At 53.6% G+C, this 21,561-nt stretch overlaps 1 protein-coding gene across 1 annotated transcript; it reads right to left on the minus strand.

Annotated features, from left to right (window-relative positions):
• Positions 1-2,023: 2,023 nt before the first annotated feature.
• Positions 2,024-21,017, minus strand: SDC4 (syndecan 4). Its single transcript, XM_084538330.1, has 5 exons — positions 20,534-21,017; positions 7,208-7,349; positions 6,246-6,298; positions 5,815-5,998; positions 2,024-4,600 (listed from the first exon to the last, which is right to left on the minus strand). The coding sequence occupies exons 1-5, from the start codon at positions 20,597-20,599 to the stop codon at positions 4,449-4,451; spliced, it is 597 nt and encodes a 198-aa protein (XP_084394456.1). The 5' UTR covers positions 20,600-21,017; the 3' UTR covers positions 2,024-4,448.
• Positions 21,018-21,561: the final 544 nt, after the last annotated feature.

The raw sequence follows: 21,561 nt of genomic DNA on the forward strand, positions 1-21,561 counted from the left end.
AATAGCAATAGAAATAACAATCATAATAACAAGAGTGAAAACCCTCTTGCCAGCTGCATGGATTGCAGAACAGCATCAGCACGACCACAGCTAGCTGCCCTGCGCTGGGGGATGCTGTTGCCGAGGAACCCCCCGGCGCCCTGCCAGGGGTGCAACGAGCACAGAAACCTCAAAAGTGCCCGCGCCCGGCTCGGGGGGACCGGGGCCGGGAGCGGGGCGCTGGGCGCCGGCCGAGCCAGGAGGTGGCAGCAGGCACACGGCGAGCGGCGCTGGGGAGCCCTGCCGGGGGTTTGGGGTCGGGATGGGTGCTCGGTGGGCACCACGGGGGGTTTGAGGTCGGGATGCCCGGTGGGCACCGGCACCAGCCCCTGGGGAGCCACCCCAAACCTGCCCCCATCCCAAACCTGCTCCAGGAGCCCACCCCAAACCTGCTCCCACCCTGCAGGGAAAAGCACCCGCAGCAAAAGGGTGCTGTGCCCGGGGGTAGCGAGGAGCAAGGGCTCTCTCCTGGCAGGGCTCACCCCAGCACAACCCATGCTTCCCCCCCTGCCCCATACCCAGGTTCATCCCCAAACCGGGTGAAGCAGCTCCTTGGGTTCTGGTTTTAAAGCCAGAGCAGCGCCAAGAGGAAAAACAACTGGAGGCAGAGCCAACGGCTTGGTGGGTGTCCCCCCTCACCAAACACCCTTGGGCAGGGCTGGGGACAAGGCAGCTGAAGGGGCCAGGGCACGTCCAGCCCAGGAGGCCAGGTCCTGGGAACACGGGCAGGCAGCCAGGATCACACTCCAGGGGTTGCAGGGGACCCATCGGGATTGCTCCACAAAAACAAGGCGCTTCTGCACTGAGGGTGGTTTGTGGAAAGTACACGGGCTTCTTGCAACCGAAACGAAGCCCGGGAGAAAGGAAAAGATAAACACACATTGTTCCAAGGAGCAAGTCCAAGAACCTGTCACAGCCCTTGGAGGCACGAGAGCCCGAGGAATGCAGGCGCATGTCAGCAGCTTGCTGGCACACAGCACGGCCGGGGAGCAGAGGTCAGCCCTGGGGGGGCTCGGTGCTCGCATGGCTCGGTACTCGCATGGCTCGGTACCTCGGTACCAGATGCAGGCTCTCAGGGGACCCCCCAGAGCACCAGCTCTGTACCAAGCAACTGCACGGAGCACCGCAAGCACTGCTGCTCCCTCAACCCTCAGGGAGCCTGGAGACCGGCCCCAATTTGTTCTCTTTATACCCGCTAAACCTAAGCATCCTGAGAGGAGCTTTCACCAGGGAGAAGGGAATTGGATTTCCTCCAGGAGGAAAATCTGTTTAAATCCAGCACTTCTTAGGAGGCTCAGCACTTGTCCCAGTGAGCAGCCTGGGGAGACCAAGAGTGGTCCCAGCCCTCGAGGGCACCAAGCAGTCAGAGCAGAGGGGCTCAGAGAAGCAGCAGCAGCTTCCTTCGGGGCTTTCTGGAGAGAAGAGCTGCCTTTTGTGGAAGCAGCGCAGAGCCACTGCAGCCTTGCTCCCAGGGCAGCCGGAGCAGCCCTGCTCCTACCTCAAGGCCTGCATCAGTCAAACAGAGCTGGCTTCAAACTTGGTCAGGCGAGGCTCCGTGCACCTTGCTCTACACCTGCGGGCATGGGCACGTCCTGCTGTCACCAGGGGACAGGCCCAAGCCTGCCTTCACCTCCCTCTGGCCCTTCTGGCTACAGCCCTCCAAGTCCCATCACAGAAATGGGACAGCAGAGGGGACGGACTCACCTCCCCGTGCCATGCTAGGTGTGCTTTGCCTGCCTGGAAGAGCTTCAGTACCAGGGAGCTCCACAAAGCCAAACATGCTGGTCCTACAGGAGTCCCTCGGGGGTCAGATGCTGCAGAGGGTGTGGGGGCAGCTGACAAAGCCCCTGGGAGCTGCAGGCCACCCCCGGGCCAGCTCCCCGCATGCCCTCCCTTTGGTAAACCAAGGAGTTACACAAACATGAGGTCCCAGCTACCCAGTTCCCAAAAGCAATCCTAGATCAGAAAAAGTCCAAAAAGCCAGTTTTATAAAGTATCGGTTTATTTAAGGGGAAAAAAAATAATAAAATGTAACAGTGGAAAATCCAAGAGCAATTAGACAAGAGAATCCAAGTACCCAGCGGAGCAGACACCTCTCCTGCCTTCCCCGTAGTGCTGCCCATAGGCACCGCACGTCCTCCCCCTCCTTCCCAGTAAACACAGAACTGTGCCTGGCTCTTAGAGCACCCCAGAGCCTGCAGTTTTCAAGAACACACACGTACTGGGACCAAGGGAGCCAGCCTGGAGGAGAAGCCTCGGGGAAGTCCTCTCGACCTCACATCTCAGTGCATCACCCCCTCTGCGCTGCTGCACCAGCCCCGCACTGAGAAGCAGCTGCCACCAGCTGAAGCCAAATTTCTTTGTGCTATTGCATCTACAGACTTGGCCCCAGGCCTACAACAAAGTCCCCGTAAGGAGGCTTGAGGAGCTGGTGAGATTCCTAAAGAATATTCACAACAGTCTGCTTCTGGGCTGCCAACCCTGTTGCTCAGTTTGAGGACCCCACAGTGAAGGGGCCTCGAGCCAGAGCAGGTTCATGGAGCTGCAACGGGACAGGACCTGCACGGGGTGCTCCTGCACCACCCTCCTCCATCGGAGACCTGGGACCTGCAGCCACCCATTGCTCTAGGGGGACTGGTGTGACTCAGAAGAGGTAGGAGCTATGTACACAACACCTTACAGAGGACCACCACAGGAGGTCAGAGCGAGCCACCTGTGGCTCTGTGGCGACCACAGGCAGCCTTCTGCAGGAGGTCAGTGCTTGGCCCAGGACTGCCTGGGCTCCGCAGCACAGACATGCACCAAAAATCAAATTATTTTCCCTGTACTGTGAGCTCTCAATGCCTGCATCAAAGAGCAACCCCAGAACGGAGACTGGGACCTCAGCTGCACCTTAGAGGATCCAGCCTGACATCCCCTAACACTGCCAGCCCCCAGGCACAGCAGGGATGGGGTGGCACAGCCCTGGGCATGGCTACTAGCCCCCCAGCTGCCTTCACCAGCTCACCTGCACTCCAGAGCAGACACTGGACAAAGAGCAGTACAAACTAGACCCAGCCTCACAGCGAGGCTGCTGAAGAATTAACTCCAGCCTTTTCACTCTGAACTGTGTATTTCTCAGTAAAATATAATATATAGCTCTATAGGACTGATTATAATATATTACAGGCTAGAAGTACTCTCATCTTTTCCCTACTTCAATCATATATAATGAATCCAATTTTGCATACAGATTAATTCTAGAAGTTATTGCCTTGAATTTATAATTAAAATTCACAGAATAAAGCTTAAATAGTTTTCACAGAGACTCATTATATTAGCGTTTTACATAAAAAGGATAAAAGTTACCAGAAGAGAAGAGCAGCCATTTCAGAAACTATAAATAATTCTATCTTAAAAAGTTTTTTAAAAAAAATCAAAACCTAAGTTACAAGAAAACCATAAATATATTTACCCTCTCCAGTAGCTGCTATAGAACTAAAAAGAAATCTGTAACACACTGTAGCTAACTCTGCTGCAGTTCAGAATATGCATCATACAAAACATCTCTAGAGAAATGCCCAGCCAAAGGAAACACAAAGGGATTGAAAAAATAAATCTGAGGAAATTAAAAAAGTAGATTTTTTTTTATTTCAAAAACAATTTCTACAAACTTTATATAAACATTAGTCTATTTTCTTTAAAATTTTGTTATAAAAACCCTACAGGCAATCCTAAAAAAAAAAAAAAAAAAAAAGGTAAGAGAGTAAAGGCAAGGAAAGGGTGTCACCATAGCCAAGAGAAACAGGGCTGTCCTGATTTCATGGACTAACGACCCTTGCCTGGGGCCAGCAGGAAGAGACAGAAGTCTCCAGGGGAAGACATTCCCAGAGGCCCGTTATGGCATTCATGGATTTTGAGCCCTATGGGCCTTTTACTCCCCGATAAGGCAACATTATCTGTAGTGTAAGAGATTCATAAATAGTTCTCCACAAAAATGCTTCACATCAACAGCCTGCTGCAAGACGTCTGTTAGCAAGGTTAATAAAAAAAAAGTCATCTTCTGTAGAAGCCGCCAATCTGAACACCACACACTGGATGCAAACACATAGTGTTTACTTCCATACAGTCTGTTTTGTGTTTACATACCCTCTATAAAAACAAGCAGAAAGTTTGGCTTTTTTTTTTTTTATACTAGCTTTAGATAAAGTACACTGAGGTTTGTTGTTTTGTTTTTTCAGACTCTTTGTATTTCATTGGGCCCTTGTTAGCTGAGTGGGGTGGAAAGGGTCATATAGAAATTTTTTCCCCCTCAAAGTCACTTTGAAATTCAATCCAAAAAGAACGTTTGTTCAGCACGTCTCATTGGAGGGCACAGTGTTTCCATACAGTCCATTTGTCCCTTGATGGGCACAAAGTGCTGCTGAGCTTTAGGCGTAGAACTCGTTTGTAGGGGCTTTCTTGTAGATCGGTTTCTTTCCAAGGTCGTAACTGCCTTCGTCCTTTTTCTTCATGCGATAGACTAAGAGAAGGATCAGGAAGACAGCAAACAGGAGGCCAACTGCCCCTCCTGCAATGAGGGCTGGGGAAAGAAAATAAACACAAAATTAAGTCTAAACTCCTGGCCAAACTGTCAGCTAAATTTTGAGATCTGCTTCATCAGTACAAGTTCCCAGAACTGCCTCCGGAATCAGTTCTGCCCATGTGCCTATCACCATATGTACTGACGTTTTCAGCAACAGCAGATGTTACTGGAAAAAGCCACAAACTGATTTTCATCCAACCATAGAATAATCACATGTTCCACATTAACCAGTTGTGCTAATCTTCCAGCTAAGTGCAAGAAGGAACTTTTATCAAAAGGACAGCCTCCCTGCTTTGGTATGGTTCCCTTTTTTCTTAGTCTCCAAGAGAGCCCTCCCACAACCCACAGTATCAACTCCAGGAAAATGGTACAGCTTTGATTGAATGCTTTATTGTTTATATATACTCACATTTATGTGTGAGCACACATAATTGAGTATTTCAATTAAACAGCAACAACTCCCCACACACACCCAAAAGATTTTTCCCTCTCCTCACGCCAAGGGTGGCCATAAGACTTAAATCAAGTTTATCTTTTGCTGTGACACCTTCTCACTGCACTAATTCAGCTTCTTTGTTAGGTGGCTTTGCAATCCAGTCTCCAGTCCCTCCTCCAGGTGGAAGGATGGCTGCACATGGGCACAACTCACTGAGGTCTGCACTCGGACATCAGGCTAAGTGCTGGATGAAGTTTGCCTTAATATAGATCTGTCCCACATGCTGAGGGGAAGCCAGCTGCTTGGTTCTGCTCTAGACAGAGCCACTTAGATTTGTAACAGCTGAGTAGGTGCTCAAACCCCTTAGAGGAGTTGTTGGGCTCCTGGCAAGGCTCAGAAAAAGCAGGTCTTGGGCAGAGGTTAGAAGGAAAATGCCTGCATTTGATTTAGAAGTTTATGACATTGCTGATTTATGGCTAGATATGCCTCTGGCTGAGAAGGCATGTGCAGAGCAGCTGCCACATGACTTGTTTAAGCCAGCAGTCAGGTGACACGCTCAAAAACAAGCAATTTACCCCCAGCAAGGCAAGCCCTAGGCTCTTCTGCCATGTAAGGACTAGAAAGCAGAAGTGATCCTGGTAGAGGCAGGCACAAAGGTAATGCAATTCAGTTCCCTTGTCAGAAGGGAACTACTCCTCAGAGAACAATACAAGCCATTTTGATGTACAATGTTAATAATTTGTCATTAAACTTTAAGAACAATGTGGACTACTACCTGTAAGAACTTCTGTTCTTTCAAAGATGCTGCTGTTGGCTGTGCTTGCCATGGAGATCTTGTTGGACAGGTTCTCTTCAACAGGTAAAGCTTTGTCTGGAATGATTTCATTGTCCAGCATCGTGTTTTTCTTCTCACCTTCAATCTTTCTCTCCATATCTCCAGGGATATAGTTGTCAGGTATCTACAGAGAATAGACAAACCACACCCGTCAGTAAGCAGCACCCAGCCTACCTACGATTGAAAGTAGGAGGGTGTGCAGGGAAAGGAAAGTTTGCTTAGTGCACTGCAAGCATGCTGTTCCTGCTCATGCAGGTAGATTCCTCTCAATACCACGTCTTGCAGGGGGAAGGGTATTCAGAAAGTTTCAGAGATGGGCTAGAGTAGCTACATGTTGCTTAAAAAAATATATATGCAAAGGCAATACCTACCAGAGGAGTATCCATGGTGGTCAGATATATAGCATCTTCAGAATCTGGGTAGTCTGCAGGGGGGAAAGAAGAGGACGCTAAGTTTTCCTCTAATTACAGGCTGGTTTTCCACAATTCGGACACTTCAGCAACTGCAGTCTAAATAGCACTCTTGCTCTCTCCTGAATACAGTTCCCTCTTATCTACTCATACATTCACCACTTGGTGGCTTTGATTGCACAAGACCATGAGATGTAATCTCCAGACCAACACCTCTTGCTTGGGAGGGATCTTCAGCTGCATCTATTGGCCCCTGCTGCAGATTATCAGGAGCTGCTCTGCAAAGCAGGTCTGCCATAGCTTGCTAAACTAATGCCAAGGGAGGGCAAAGCTCTCACCACCCATCCCTAAAGGATAGTTTGCTAACCCTCTAGTCACCAGATCTGCCCAAACATGTCAGGTACTGATTTCAGTACTTGTTCTTTTCCATTTAGAGAACAAGTGTTCACATAAAGGGGACAAGGAGCTGCTGAAACTGGTTTGGGCAGGGAGCTTTGCATGTCACTGAGAGTTCACTTCAACATCAGTTAGTCCATTACCTTGTTTGGCCTCGGCTAAGACACCAAACTTTAAGCCCTTTAACACTACCTCAAGATTAGAATTTAAAAAAAATCTGCCAGAAGTTCTTTGGAGTTCAGTGGGACAGAGACCCAGCTAGCACAATGCCTTTTTGCTGGCAGTAAGGCAAGTTAGGGAGGACAGATGGAGTCCAGACAGAGTGATTCAGCATCACGGTACAACCACTTTCACTGTTCTCATCTCCGAGTGCCTACAGTCCACACGGCTTTCTCATCTTCACCTGACACTCTGTAGTTCCCTCTGGAGCTCAAGCTGTACCCTTAGCCCATCATTCATGACTGCTGGCACTAGGAAGAATTTCAGTATCAGCCAAGAGAGATCCATTCACCCCCTTCCCTGCTTACCTCCAGAACCAGACGTCTCATCTGTATCCAACCCATCAGAAGGTGAGGGAGGTTTGAATTTGCCAATGTCTTCATCATCTGGCAGGTCTCCAGAACCAGGGTAGTCGAGCCATCGTGCATCCATGGTCTCAGTTTCTCTCACCTTAAGACAGGGGAAGAGAAGTGTTAAGTCTCAGGCAACTACTCTGAAGGGTTTTACAAAAGGTCAGCAGTTCAGGGCTGAGCACATCGATTCCATCACAAGAACATTAAATGCTGAACTTCCTCTCCACCAAGAGCATTATCTTCATTGGCCTGGAAATAGCTGAATTCCCCTAGAATTTCTCAGAACAGAAGTGAGAGCCAGTCTGGGATGGGAATTTCCTGAGGGCTGCACATTCAGGCGGTTCACCGAACAACCACACGGTGCAAATAACACAACACGATCTTGGTCAGGAGTTCAGAGCAAGAGCACGTGGGGAAAGACAATGCCTTCAGTTTGTCAGAAAGGGGCATATGGAGGAACGTGCTATTCTCAGAGAAAGCCTGGCACCTATATGTCGGTCTTTTTTTTTTTTTTTTTTGCATGGCACAGAAGCTTCACATCAAGGCAGCTCATTGCTTCTTGCATTGAGAACAAATCTAGTTTATCACCCAAGGGTTAAAAACAGATCTGCCAGTTCAGCTGATTTGCCGTGCAATGCTGCGATGTTCAGGAGCATTCGCTATCAGCAATGACTCGCCTGAAGGAAGAGCTTCCCCTGCCTCACCTATTAAATCACACGTAAACAAACAAGTTATAAAATCAAGCCCAGGATCCCAAGGTTTGGCAACTGCAGCTGCAGACACTTGGGAGCGGAGCAGCAGCGCAGAAGGGCAGGCTGCCCAGCCTGCAGAGCAGCTAGGCCGGGAGAGCCTCGCAGGGGATCAGCTGTGTGGCCACAGTGGCAATTCCTACACCAGAGCTCATTTGCACTTGGCCGGAGCCGGAGCCACAGGCACAAACCTCCTGCCCTCACCGAGCTTGTGCAATTCCCCCAGGAGCGCTCCCAGCAGCCTGGGGCCGGGTGAGGGTGCCGCGCAGGCAGCTCGCAGTTGCCCCACAGCAGCCCGCAGATTCCAGCACTCCCTGCCTCTGATTCCACAGCCATGAAGTCATCGGCGTGGTGGGGGACTTCACCCCTTCCCCCAAGGCAAGGAGCGCGATGCAGACGGATGGATCTCATAGCTAGGCTGTCACGTTTCTCCATGCTGTCCCCTCACAAATACTGGATGCACACTTCCCGGGCATCACCGTGGTTTAAGCCCTGAAGGTTTACCTACCCAGGAGTGTCTTTGTAAATAGCTGCAGCAGAACACATGCTTTTAGTCCACAGCCCTGCACATCTGAGGGCTCTCATCGTGCAAGTTTATCATGAGTGTAACTATGGCATTACTGGAGGTGGAAGAGCAGAGACCCATGGCGCAATTAGCCATGGGACTCACCACCCAAGCCCGGCTGCTTTATCAGGATAGCAGCGAGCACAGGGCAGGGGGCTCTGCACCTCCAGTGGCTCCTATCAGCCCCCCCGGTAGCCCAGGTGTGACCCTTCCCAAAGCCCTGCAGTGCCACAGCCTGACGAGTTATCCCCACCTCTGCCCCTCCAGGTGAACGCTAACAACCCCTCATAAGCCATGTGTCAGCTTCCTCTCGGCCCTGCTCGCCGCCTGGATTGCCCTACCATTAGGGTACTGGTTTCGCCACAAACAATACCTTGTGGTCAGAGCAGGATGCTTCTCATTTTGCATGAGGAGCGGTGGCTACTTGATGTGCTTTTCATTAGCTTATTGAGGCATCTTTGGTTTCCCCTGCAGCTCCGCTGGAGGATAAGCAAATGAATAGCCACGGGGCACGGAGCACTGAGGCCAGCTCCCCTCCCAGACCCATCTCTCTGCCCGAGCTGGCACAGAGCAATGGGAAGGGGGCTGGGGAGGAAGGACAGCTGGGAAGAAATCCCCTCACCTCCTGGAACCCGGCGTTCCTAACATTACGGATCACTCACTCCAGGGCAAATTCATTTTGAGATATGTGAAACCCAGCCAAAGCCAGACCCGCGATGGGAACTGCTGCCAGCAGGCAGTCGCTGCTCCCACCCCAGCTCACGGCAATTCCACTGAGGCACAGGAAGGGTCGATTCCAGTCTGCCCCCGCCAGGACAGTGGGGCCAGGCCGAGCACTTGCTGCCATCCCTACAAGCGGGCTGCCAAGCCAGGGCAGACCGATGCTGGCAGGAGCGCCGTGCCGAGCCGCACCCCTGTGCCAGCTCATGCTGCACGCTGTTATGACTCACGGCCAGCAAATGTCCCAGCGAGGGAGGCTGAAGGAAAGCCGCCTTTGGGCCACTGAGTGGCTGGACAGCGGGCTGGCCTTATCAGATCAGCCCAGGCATGAGCAGAGCCATGGCAGGCAGCCACGGCGATTAGTACACGCTGTGGAACGCACCAGGTTCAGCTATCAGAAAGCCCTATTTAAATCAGGACAGACAGTGTTTACAAGCCAGAGGACATAACAAGGAAATTACTGACTCACAAGCGTAAATAAGATTATATGGGAGCGTTCCCTGAACTCACTCTTCATCATCATCTTGAGCAAGGACAAGGAAATTCCTGGAAGCCAGGAGAGCTCCTCGAGCCTTGCAGAAAGCTTTTCTTGTGGGCAGCAAGGATCATTTCTTAACAGATTCATCTGCCAGCTTCTCCCCGAAGCACAGGGAAGTTAGAGGACTGCTGGGCATCTCCATGTCTGCCCTCTAGGTCCCAGGACACGCTCTCCCAGGGAGCAGGCTCCTTCCAAGGGCCCTGGGCAGCCAGGAGTGCTCCGGCCGGGAAGAGTTAACAGCCGAGTGCCCTGCTCTCAGGGCAGGTCTGCAGCAGGCACATTCCTAGCATGCACACCTGTGAGAGGGCACTTTCCCAGGCTGAAAAGCAAAGGCTCAGGGCTTCCCGAGTGCCACGGAGAGCTCCCTGCAGAACTGCTAGTCCTAAGGAAGGCTCAGTCCTTGCCACAGCCATGACAGCAGGCTGAGAGACACCACAGGCAGGTGCCGCTGCTTCCTCTGGGCTGGCAGGCCACGGCCAAGAGGAAAAAGCTACGAGACAGCAGCACAGCACCAGGCAGCCCTTGCCAAGTCGTCTCTGGCCACGTCCAGCTTAACACCCTCCACAACTGCCAGCTGGAGAAGGGCACCCGCTGCTCAGAGCCTGCTTTCTGCCACCTGTTCTCCCGCGCTGGAGCCGGGCCAGGGACTCGCTGGGAGAGGCAGACCGGACGGCTGCGCCGCCCCACCTTGCCCCGGCAGCTGAAGTCGAGCCCTGCTATTAATATGCTCCTTTCCTGGAGAGGTCTGCACAGAAAACTACCATTTTTGCTGCTTCCAGGGTTTCCTCCTCACGCTAAGCAGCTTTGATCCCCAGCAAGCACCGAGGAGGATTAACCAGTGTGCCGGGGATGGAGCAGAAGCTTTCCCTGCCTGCCAGTGGCAAAAATTAAGAGCTTACTCCCTGCTAGACGAGCAGCACGTCAGGCACGTGAACTATGAGCGCCATTCCTGGAAAAGCTGGGCACAGAGGTCTCATGTGAGCCCTGGACAGGCTGTGGGTGAGGCTGGACACGGCTTGCCCTGCTGCTGCCCTACAGCATGGGAGTTGCAGCCAGCACCCCGAGCAGGGTGCACGCTCACCCCACTCCATCCCACGCTCCTGGGCCCGGTGTACCACCAGGCTCTTCTGAAAGCAGGAGCATCTGTTCACCACGGCAGCGAGCAAAGGGTCTGGCCGACGTGCGAGTTTCCCCAGCTGCCGGCTAGTGCCGGGAAATACCAGACCCAGGCAGCTCACCTACCCCAGCCCACACATCCTCACCGCAGCTTTTGCAAACCCCATCAGAAAGAAAAACAAATTACGTTCTGGGGAAGGGACAAAGCTTTTCAGATGTGGGATTTGCTTTTGTGGCCACTGCTTCTGATCAGCCAGGCCAAAGTTCTCTAAAGGCTTCTTTCAAGGGCTGCAGCCAGCGAGCAGCAGAGGAGTCAGACCCGCAGTGACTCCGGCACCTGAGTGCAGGGCGCTCTTTATCTCGTTTTACGACTCCGTAATGGGGAGCTGAGCTCTGTGCGTCTCCCTTCCCAGCACTGTGTACACAAGTCTAGGAGTAAACAGGAGCAAGGTGAAAGTCAACCCTTCCTAGACAAAAGCAGGTGGACCTGGGCCAGCCAGGGAGGTGGCAGAAGTGGCAGAGGTGCAGATCTGTTAACTCCTTATAGCCCGCGGGGACAGATAACATAAATAGCTCCTGCAGCTTTTGTTTGGTGCTGTGTACTAGAGGACGGCTGTACGGATCACCTCGTTTCACTGCAGTGACCAGGGTTGAAGGATGGGGTCTCAGACCCCGGAATAAATCCATGACGTGAGCCCAGGTGTGCTGAGGAATGTGCCACAGACAGGACTGGGGCTCCAGTCAAGCAGATCCATGGAAAATTCCTGTGCTGAGGGGAGAGAGCCACAGCAGGAGGGGCACTGGAGTACGTATGTGCTCTTGGGAAGTCTCTAGGCAAAGCTTCGCCCATTCCCTGTCACCTAGGAGCTCACTGGGCACCACAGCGTGACTTGCTGTCTGGTGCTCGGGTGACGTTGTCAGGACTCTCCTGGGTGCCAATTTGGGTGTTTGTTCAGATTGTCCCCTGCCCCATCCAGAGACCCCAGCTGAGCAGCATCACACAGCCACCTCTCCCAGCCCCGTGCTGCTGCCCACCCGGCTTTCCCGCAGTGCTGCTCACATTTTTGGCCAAAGAGCACCGAATCTGGCAGGGCCTTCCCAGTGCAGGGAGACGAAAACTCTGCAAACCACCAGGCCTGAGTCGGGGGATTTCCATACAGCTCACTTCCACCACGCTCTTGCAGAAGCTCAGAGACAGAACCAGGAAGGTTTTAAGCCCATGCAAAGCACGCAGAGGAGCAGAGCTCGCCCCACAGCCCCAGCACAGCCAAGACAGCCCTCCAAAACCAAGGGGGCTGAGGAGCTGCACGAGTCAGCTCAGCAAACCTGCACCCCGTGGGAGGGAGGCATATAGAGAGGTAACAGGCAAAGACAGCTCTATCCTCCCACCTTGCAGCCCTTCCAAGTAAAGCTACTAGAAGTGACAGGAGCTTCCCGCAGAGCCAGCTCCTGCCGCAGCAGAAAGAGAAGGGGCTACACTTTTCCCTCAAGCCACCCTTGACTCCCTCCCCACTCCAGTGCAGGGAAAACATAAGCTTCAATCACTTCTGTACTGAGAGCAGAACAAATACCATTATTTCAGCCTGGGTCGCACCTAACTCCTTCAGCACTCGTGCTAACTCCTTGTGCCCGTGCCTGGAGGGTACCCAGTTACCTCTGGTCACGCTGTCCCACGCAGCACAGCACACAGGGCCCACAGTGCCCTCTCTGCCAAGGGACAGAAGTTAAGGCACAGAGGCACACATGTGTGGTTTGTTTCACGACAGGCTCACCCCCAGGCTTACAGACACAGTTAAGTACCACTCTGCCTATGGCTCAACTCTTTTGAAGCAGTCCTGGAGCAGGCCCATGGGCTCAGCCCATCTTCCCACTAAGTCACCCTACCCATGCATGGCGGCAAGCTGTAAAGATAAGCCCACAACACCTCTGAGGAAATCAGAGACACGCATAGGCCAATGCATTCAGAAAAGGCCTTATATTTTACATATATTTTGTATGTATATACATAATTGTGCTTGGTAATAGAGGCCGGGAGCAGCGACTCGCTCAGTAAGACAGAACAACAGGAACGCAGGGGCTGACAGAGCGCCACTCGCTCAAGGTCATTACGGGAAGCATCCCCAGTCCCTGTCCAAGCAGGTATCCGTCTCCCTGCAGCCACAAAACCAGCCCTGTGCGCTCGAACGAAGCGGGCCACGTGCTCCGTGGGGGCAGGTACAGCGGCACGTGGCCAGCGCTAAGCACAGCCCCGGCGCGGGTCACCCCCCGCCTGCAGGTCCCCCTGGGATCCTGTAAGCCGTGTCGCAGCGAGCAGCTCTGCTGGGGGCTCACGCGGCCGCGGAGTCATAATCCCTGTGACAATGACGCCGTAATCCCGGGCTCGGCGGTGTGACCCGCTCCCACGGGGCGATCCCTCTCCTGCAGCGAGGCTGAATCCTCCCAGGCTCTGCAGGCACTGGGGAGCTTGCTCAAAATAGGCTTCCCTGCACAGCAAAGCCTCATTACCTCTTAACTTACCTCCTAACCGTGTGCTTTTGCCGACACACAGCCTGCTCTCTTCAGGCCGTGCTGGAGCAGCAAACAGGAGGAGGGTGGATAGATTGCAAAGGAATGGATTCTTGTTTAACTGCTCTTGCCTGATTATCAACCGAGAGCGAAGCCATCAAGATCCCTGTCCTCTGCCAGACAGGCACATGCTGGGATCTGTTTACTGCAAGGGTGGCAAAATAGGTGCTCTAAATAAATACTCAGTGCCCGGCTCCATGCAGCAGAGTGGGGAGGAGATGACTGCTTGCCCCTCCAGCTAGACTAGATAACGCTCAGCAGGCGGTTGCAGATCGCTGTGTGTCAATCACTTGCCCTGGAGCAAATAAAGATAAGGAGGAGAACTGCAGGAGGGGAAAGCAGGAGCTCTCATGTGACTTGAGGAGGAAAACAACCACAGCATAGCCATGGCAAGCCCCTGAAAGGTTCTCCCGGTCAGGGACAGGAATTCAGGGTTCAAAGTTTGTTGTGTTTTGTTTGTTTGTTTTTTAATGCTAGCTACAAATCTTATCAGAAGTCGTTCAGATACTTCACTACCAAGGGCTTAGCTCAGAAGTAGGAGAAATCTATTCAAGGTCAGAAGGGGGATTCAGTGTTGAGGGTTAAGACTCACTCTGAGTTGTCCACTCTAACCCCGGAAGCTCCTCTTGTATCTCTGCCTGGGGATGGGGGAATAAATACATTTATTTGTATTCCTTGTAAGGATACAAAGGCCACAGCAAGGCAGCTTGTCCACCAAGGTGACTTCTCATGCTGCTACTTCACGCTTGGGATACTTCATGTATCGCCTTTCTCCCTCACCCAAGGGCAGTGAGGGCACGTCTTGCCCTTCCTAGAAGACGGCGATACCCCGATATTTCCCAACACACACACAAGCAGAATTTCCACTTGGCAAGAAACGCACAACGTGCATTTTCAGGATCTTTATTCTGCCTCATGCCAGAGCGTTAGCGAGATTAAGCCTGGCAGACACCAACTTCAAAGGCTCAGAGGCACGGTGCCTTTCCTAGCCGGCTCGCCGGGCAGCTAATCGCAGCTGATTTGCGCGATCAAGATTCCCAGTGCTGCACCCTATAAAAGCCTCCCTTCCCACAAACCCTTTTAATCTAATCAGGAGTAGTAGCCCAGCGATTTAGGCTTAGCCCAGGCTGCTGAGCGCTGCCAGCAGTTACACTATGGAGAGCTTTGCTTTTGGCAAAGCTACCAGTGAAAGCACTCAAGATGAAGTACTTGTGCCACTAACTGTCAGACTATACCCATGTAAGAATTTATATAAACAATAGATTCAACAGAAGGGATTTTCCCCTTAGCTAGCTACCACTGTAAAGAAAGAGTTTCTAGTGCATGGAACTTTTTTTTTTTTAATTATTATTATTATTATTATTATTTTTTTTTTTTTAAGTATTCTTGAATGTGCAGAGCTTGCCCTGGTTTGGGAGCGTCAAGCAGCCCCAGTGTGTGCTATTGCTGTGATCCTGTGATGTTCTGTGATTGCAGACCATGCAGCAGCATTACAGAGTCCTGTCCTTCTCCCAGAGCTCCGGACTCCAGCCCAGATCTCCTCCCCTCTCCGAGCAGAGGGCAGGAAGCTGGCAGCAGTTTTCCAGCACTCCCTGACCCCTTCTCTGCACCCTCGCTGTTGCAGCCAGGAGCAGAGGGACCGAGTTATTGTTTTGCTCTCTCCTTCCTTGGCTCTGCAGAGCCTGCGCTGGGCCAGACTAGCGAGTCATTTAGTAACCACGGCATGGTACCAGCCTCCCGTACTCAGCCTCAGGAAACTCGGAATTAGCGCCAAGAACAGCTCACACATAAACAGACTCCTGCTCCAGTCGGCCCCGCCGCGCGCCGTGGACTTGCAATAAATATTTATCTGGCCGGGAACACAGCCTTCCAAGCAAGAGCTCCTGACATCAGTAAGGACTACATCTATTTCCAGCTGAGGGCGGGATAGCTAGAAGCTGCTCTGTTCTTAGAGGGGGACACCAGCCTCCAAAAGCTCAGCAGCCCCTCCTTGTGCCACATGGGTAAGGAGCCATCCGTGCCCCCTGGGAGCCCAGGGCAGCACCCATCACACCAGGCGTGCTCACCTTCAGGAGCAAAGCCAGACCCGAGATCATCGAGACTCCTGGCCTCTGCACAACTGGGACTGTTCTGCTGCAAGTCCAAGACAGGCACTTTCCCAGTGCGGCCATTAATGTGCATTAACAGCTCTTTTTATTGCTACAGTTTGACTGTAACTGCAGCTAAAGGGCAGGAGGCAGGGTTAGCCTCCCAGCAAGGTAAACAAGGTACGGCCGTGGTGCTGTCTTCGGGGTTTTAGAAGAGACAGGTGGCACAGTTTTAGTTGCACTGAGACAGAGACACCTTTTCCCCCTCAGCAGCTAATGCACAGCAACATGAAAAGAAAGAAATCCTTCCCAAGGCACGACTTGCTTCGACCGACAGATTGCAATTTGTTTAAGCAAGAAGAAACCTTGTTTTTGCTACACAACGTGAGCTGCTTGGGTAACAGGACTACGTGCCTAGCAGTCTCCTTCCCACCCCAAGGAGTGTCTCACCAAGGTTTTAATTAACTGCTTTGATTTTTAAGTTATCCCAGTAATTTGTCTAACAAGCACCACTTGGTGTTTTGTGAGCAGTCTCAGCCTCAAAGGACTCAAGGATAAAACTGACAAGAGCAGATATTTCCAGCAAAACAAAATAAGACTTTTACAAGAAGGGTATTTTTGAAGTCAGCCAACCTTTAGAAATTGAGAGGGACTTTGCTGTGTCTTGCGTGTTTCCCCCTCCTACGCTGACATTTTCTCCAATTTCAGGATTAAGCATTTAGCCTCCTCTTTATGACTTTCCACTCCTTTGCCCTGCTACGCACACTTTCAATTGCTCCAGATAACGCTGCTCTTTTCCCCTGTCCCCATGCAATTCTCGTTTCCAGCTGTATCTGTCTGAAGAGGCAGCACCCACAGAGCTGCCAGAGCAAGTTAGCTGCTGCTCGAGACGAGGCAGTTTTCTCACAAACCTCTGCCAACACCACCTCAGCACAAGGCGGTGGCAGCAACCAACAGCTTTTTACCCACCACGGACACAAACCGGGATGGACGAGACTGGCGGCAGCGGCTACGGCACAGCCTGCTGAGGAGCAGCACTGGCTCCGCAGTCGCCCCTTTCCTTCCCCCCGTAAGGAGGGACCCGGTGCCGCGGCTGTGCCAAGCACATCTGAGTCACTGAGTCCGGGGGCAGAGCCGTTACTCAGACGGTGACAGCAGTCCCGGGGAGCTGCTACGCCAAGCGAGTGCCAGGAACCCTGAGTCAGAGTGCTGCTGCGGGGCTGATGGCCACGCACCGCAGGGCTGGTCGGACTGAAGCCTTGCCTGGACAACCAAGTGCATGCTCAGAGACAAGAAGTCCCAAGTAACCCAAAAGCACAGCCCTAACAGCTCATTAATGCAGGATTTCCTACAGCCCCTCGGTGCAGTAGCTTGTTACAACCCTTTAAGCAGGCTGCCCTGTCTGTTTGGAGCCAGCAAGCCGAGTCTCATCGCAAGAGTCTCACTCTAGTGCAAATCATTTGAATCCTTAATCTGAAGCGTTTGCATTCCACCCAGTCTCAACAAACAGCCACACACACTCCACAACAGCTGCCCAGAGGTCAAACGTGCGCCGGGTTCATCCAGTTTTGTAGTGCTGAAGCTACACCAGCTTCGGCTTGAGGCTGCGAAAGCAGCAGGACCCCTCCTGTTGTTATAGGGCATAGAGGAACAAGCTGTGCCGAGCAGGGAATGCGGCTGCGAGGATTTAAGAGCAAGCTGAAGAGGCTAAATGTTAACTTTAGAGCAAAGAAGTGTTTTGGAGGATGGATGCTCCATGTTGCCTAGCTGAAGCGGTGACCGGGGCGTTGGGATGAGCGAGCCGGCACGTTTTCAGAGGATTTACCAGCAACAGCCTGAAGGGAAGGGAAAAATAGCTGCGGGAACTGTGCTGAAGTTTGCATGCTGAGCAACCAGCCAGACTCCCTCCTTCCTCTCCATAATCGCCCAAAGGCAGGCGAGCAGCCTCCAGCCTCGTGGTGGAAGCAGGACAAGTGTGCCAGGAAGGCAACAGCCACCCAGGAGCACCAAGGCAAAGGGGACGTCAGGCTCCACTTCAGGCATGTTGAGGAGAGCAGGGGCTGGTCTGCTGAGCCCAAACATCCAGGCAGCACAAGGCAACAGCAAAGTGCTTAACACGGGCTTAGAGAGGAGGGGAGAGGTGAAGACATATAGGAAAAAACATTTCCACAGTTGTTGGACTGCATACAGGCATTTGCAGGACCTTGAAGTGCCAAGGCCTTGGAGACAACAGCAGGAGGGGCAGGAAAGAGAGCAATCACGTTGGCTAACAGCCTTAACTTCCTAGAACGAACAAGCCTCTAGTATCATCACGCCTCTGAGAGTCCCAAGTTCAGCCCCAAGCTGCCTCTTGGGAAAACTGTTTGGAAACCAGAACCCTAAGGAAGATCTCCCCGGCGCGGGAGCCAGCAGGCACTTGGGGCAGGGGCAGCAGCACCCCATGTTCTGTGGGGTCACTGCTCCCACCCACATGCACCCCTCCTGCCTGCTTTGCTCAGCGGGGTACGAGGTGCTGGAGAGGCCACTGCTTCCCCTGCGTTACAGGCATTGCACCGTGACAGCCAGCTCCGGGGTCAGGTACCAAAAGCCTCTTCAGGAGCACGGGCCATCTCCTCAGCCTTGCCGCTTGGTGTTTTAGGGAGGCTGGGATCTCTCGCAGACGTTCAGCTGCCCCCTGGGTTTGCCAAGTCGGGAGGCAGAGGAAGACGCAGATCGCCGCGTCTTGATTTGATTGGGAGGGACAGCTGAGAAACTGGGCAAAGAGCAGAAAGAACAGGCCTCGGGGATCGATGGCAGCAGGACGAGCCCGACCGGTTCTGGCATTAATAATGCTGCACTACTTTCCTCACACGGGCTATCATCGGCCAGACACCGGCTTTGCCAATCAGGCAGCCTCCAAGCGTGATTGCTGCTAACGAGCCGGCAGAGCCCACGGAGCTCAGGGCCTCCCCCCTCTCCCCGAAGGCTCCCCGGCTTTGGGGGTGGATTTCTGCTTGCCTGCACTGCTGGGGATGCACAAACACAATGCGGTGCTGGGGAGGAACCTTCTGCTTCCTGCAGGGCAGCAAAGCAGGACTGCTGCACCCAGCTCGCAGCCCATTAGCGCTGCTGAGGACCTGCTGAGCTCGGGGCAGTCACAGCCAGGAGCAGCCCAAGCCCCCAGCAGGCAGAGACATCCCCCGAGGAATACCTGCTGCCTACCTCCTGTGCTGCCAGAGGCCAGCGAGATGCTAGAAGTGCAGGCAGAGCTCTACAGCCCCACACTGCCCCTCCTCAACTCCACTGATCCCACATTTTAGCCATACTGGGGGCTTTCTGCACGTCCCCAGCCCCTACAGCACCTCCTGTAGGACCCCCTTACTGGCCCCGCACAGCCTTTGCTTCCTGCAGCACTGGATGGAGAGGGCTGGGGACCACCGGGGGACAGCAGGCTCCAGACCCAGCCGTCCCCAGGGCACGGGGACGAGGCGGTGCCCTCGCACCCAGCCACGCCACGGGTGTAACGCCAGCCACCCCCAGCCCAGGCGCAGACGTCACGCATCGGCACCCCGCTGCTAGCCCCCACCCTCCTACACACCCCGGATTGCTTCACGCGGAGAAATCCCGTCCACGCCGACGAGGGGAAAGGAGCCAAGGCGTTTCTGTTTGTACAGGCTCGGGGAAATATTCGAGCACCGAATCGCTCCCCAAAGCCACGCTCTTACATAAGCACAAGCAACACAATCCCCGTCTTGTGAAGAAACAGCTACCTGTCTTCACCCCGCCTGCACGGAGGAGCCGGGAGCCGCATGCTGTGCAGCCCTGCACGTTTTGGCAGGGCTGTAAAAAATAAAGAAAAAAAAAATAAGGGGAGGAGCACGCACAGAGCGCTCCCAGATACTGTGTCATCCCATCTCCTCCTCGGCAGTCCGTAGCCTGATTTGTTTGGATACGGCTCTGCGGTAGGTTCGTATGACCGCTTGGGCACACGGCTCGCCTTGCGTAGCGGGGAGGACACCGCCAAACACTCCGCATGGGCTGCGTGTGGGGATTTACAGAATCCATCTGTTGCAAAGCCGTTGTCTTTGCCGAAATCCGATGCTTGCAGTCCACTCGGCTCCCCAGGGACACCAAGTCGCGTTTCATACCAAACATGGTCAGCGCAACTTCCAGATGCTGGCTGCCCCAAAGGTCTGCCCCGCCAGCCCCGCCACTTCTCGGACGAGCAAGTCACAAATTTAACAGCGGGGAGAGGGACGCTGGGCTAGAGAGGATCTGGGCTTGCTGGTGTGGGCAGAGGGGGGCAGACGAGCTCTACAGACGCCCTCTGCGGGAGTTTCCCACCCCACAGCCCCCTGCCCCTGTTGGGGAGCGGTGCCCGGTGCTGAGCACAGCAGCAGCAGCACTGCCCTGCCCACACGGACAGCCTGCTGCCCGAAACATCCGATGTGGATAACCGGACCTTGCTTTGGGATCCTCGCAGCCATCTCACGCTCAGCAGCTCCCTCAGACCAGCAGAGGAACCTGCCCTGACCGCGCTACCAGCGAGACGTCCCCAACACCCAAACCCAAACGCCGGGGAGGCAGAACCCCAAAACCACCGCCTCACCGGGGAGATCACACACGTGCCTGACTCGAAGCATCCCGATTCCTTCACCTCGTTGCATTTAAACGAGTCCTAAATCAGTCGGGCACCCTTTTTCCTCTCCGGTTGGAGGCGAGGAGGCTTTGACACCCAGGCGAGGCAGGAAAGCGCGCCCAGGCACCGCAACGCGCTGCGTGCCTCCAACCCACCACCAAAACCCGGCGATAAAAGAGGGCTCCGAGGGCTCGGCCCCGCAGCCAGCAGCCCACCGCTGCCCTGAGTGTGCCGGAGGGCAGAGAGAGAGAGAAAGAAGCGGCTGAGCGGAGCGGGGAGGGCAGGCAGAAGGCACCGGGCTGCGCCCCGGGGCCGGCACTCACCGACTCGGCGGCGGCGGAGGCCAGGAGGAGGGCGAGCAGGAGGAGGGCGACGCGGAGCTGCGGCATGGCGAGGCTGGGATGGGATGAAATGGGGCTGAATCGGAGCTGGGATGAGGCTGAGGTTGACGCTGGGCTGAGCAGCGAAGCTCTGGGCGATCCCCGGCGCCGCGCCGCTTATAGCGGCCGGCAACGGGGCGGAGCGCACCCGGGGACAGCCCCCGGCCATGAGCCACCGAGGGGAACGGGGAAGGGAAAGGGAAAAGGGGGGAAGGGAAAGAGAAAAGGGAAAAGGAAAAAGAAAAGGGAATGAAGGGAAAAGGGAATGAAGGGAAAAGGGGGGAGAAATGGAAAGGGAAAGGGGGGAGAAATGGAAAGGGAAAAGGAAAAGGGGGAAGGAAAAAAGAAAAGGGGGAAAAGGGAAAAAGAAAAGGGGGGAAGGGAAAAGGGGGGAGAAATGGAAAGGGAAAAGGAAAAGGGGGGAGAAATGGAAATGAAGTGGAGAGTGAAAAAAGGAGGGGAGAAAAAGGAAAGAAGGGGGAGGGGAAAAAACGGGGAAGGGAAAAGGAAAAGGGGGAGGGGAGAAAGGGGAAAAGAAAATGGGGGGAGCGAAAGGGAAAAGGAGGGGGAAGCAAACACACGGTATTTGTTCTCGTTTTCACAGCATTCCACAAGTGACAGTGTTACGTTTCCAGAAAGCCGAGCGGGACTTTCTGTTTGAGTCTCTGCCACCGCTGCGGTTACGGGGCGGCGCGTTACATCACGCAGTTCTTTTTGGAGACAGAAAATGAAACCGCTCCATCTGTTTTCTGTGCAAGCAGCGTGTGCAAAAAAAACCCCAGGTAGTCAAAAAAAAAAAAAAAAAAAAAAAACACCACGACAGCAGAGTTTAACTATTTCAGGTTTTTCTTGCCATTGATTACTTTGCCTCATCGTGGGTATTTGTTGTTTGTTGTTTGTTGACAGCGTCAGTTCCTGCCCTGAAATAGCCTGGGGTGCACCTGAACTAGCACACTGGCATGCCCTGTGTC

This window comes from Aythya ferina (assembly GCF_964211825.1).
Source record: "Aythya ferina genome assembly, chromosome: 16".
Classification (NCBI taxonomy): Eukaryota; Metazoa; Chordata; class Aves; order Anseriformes; family Anatidae; genus Aythya; species Aythya ferina.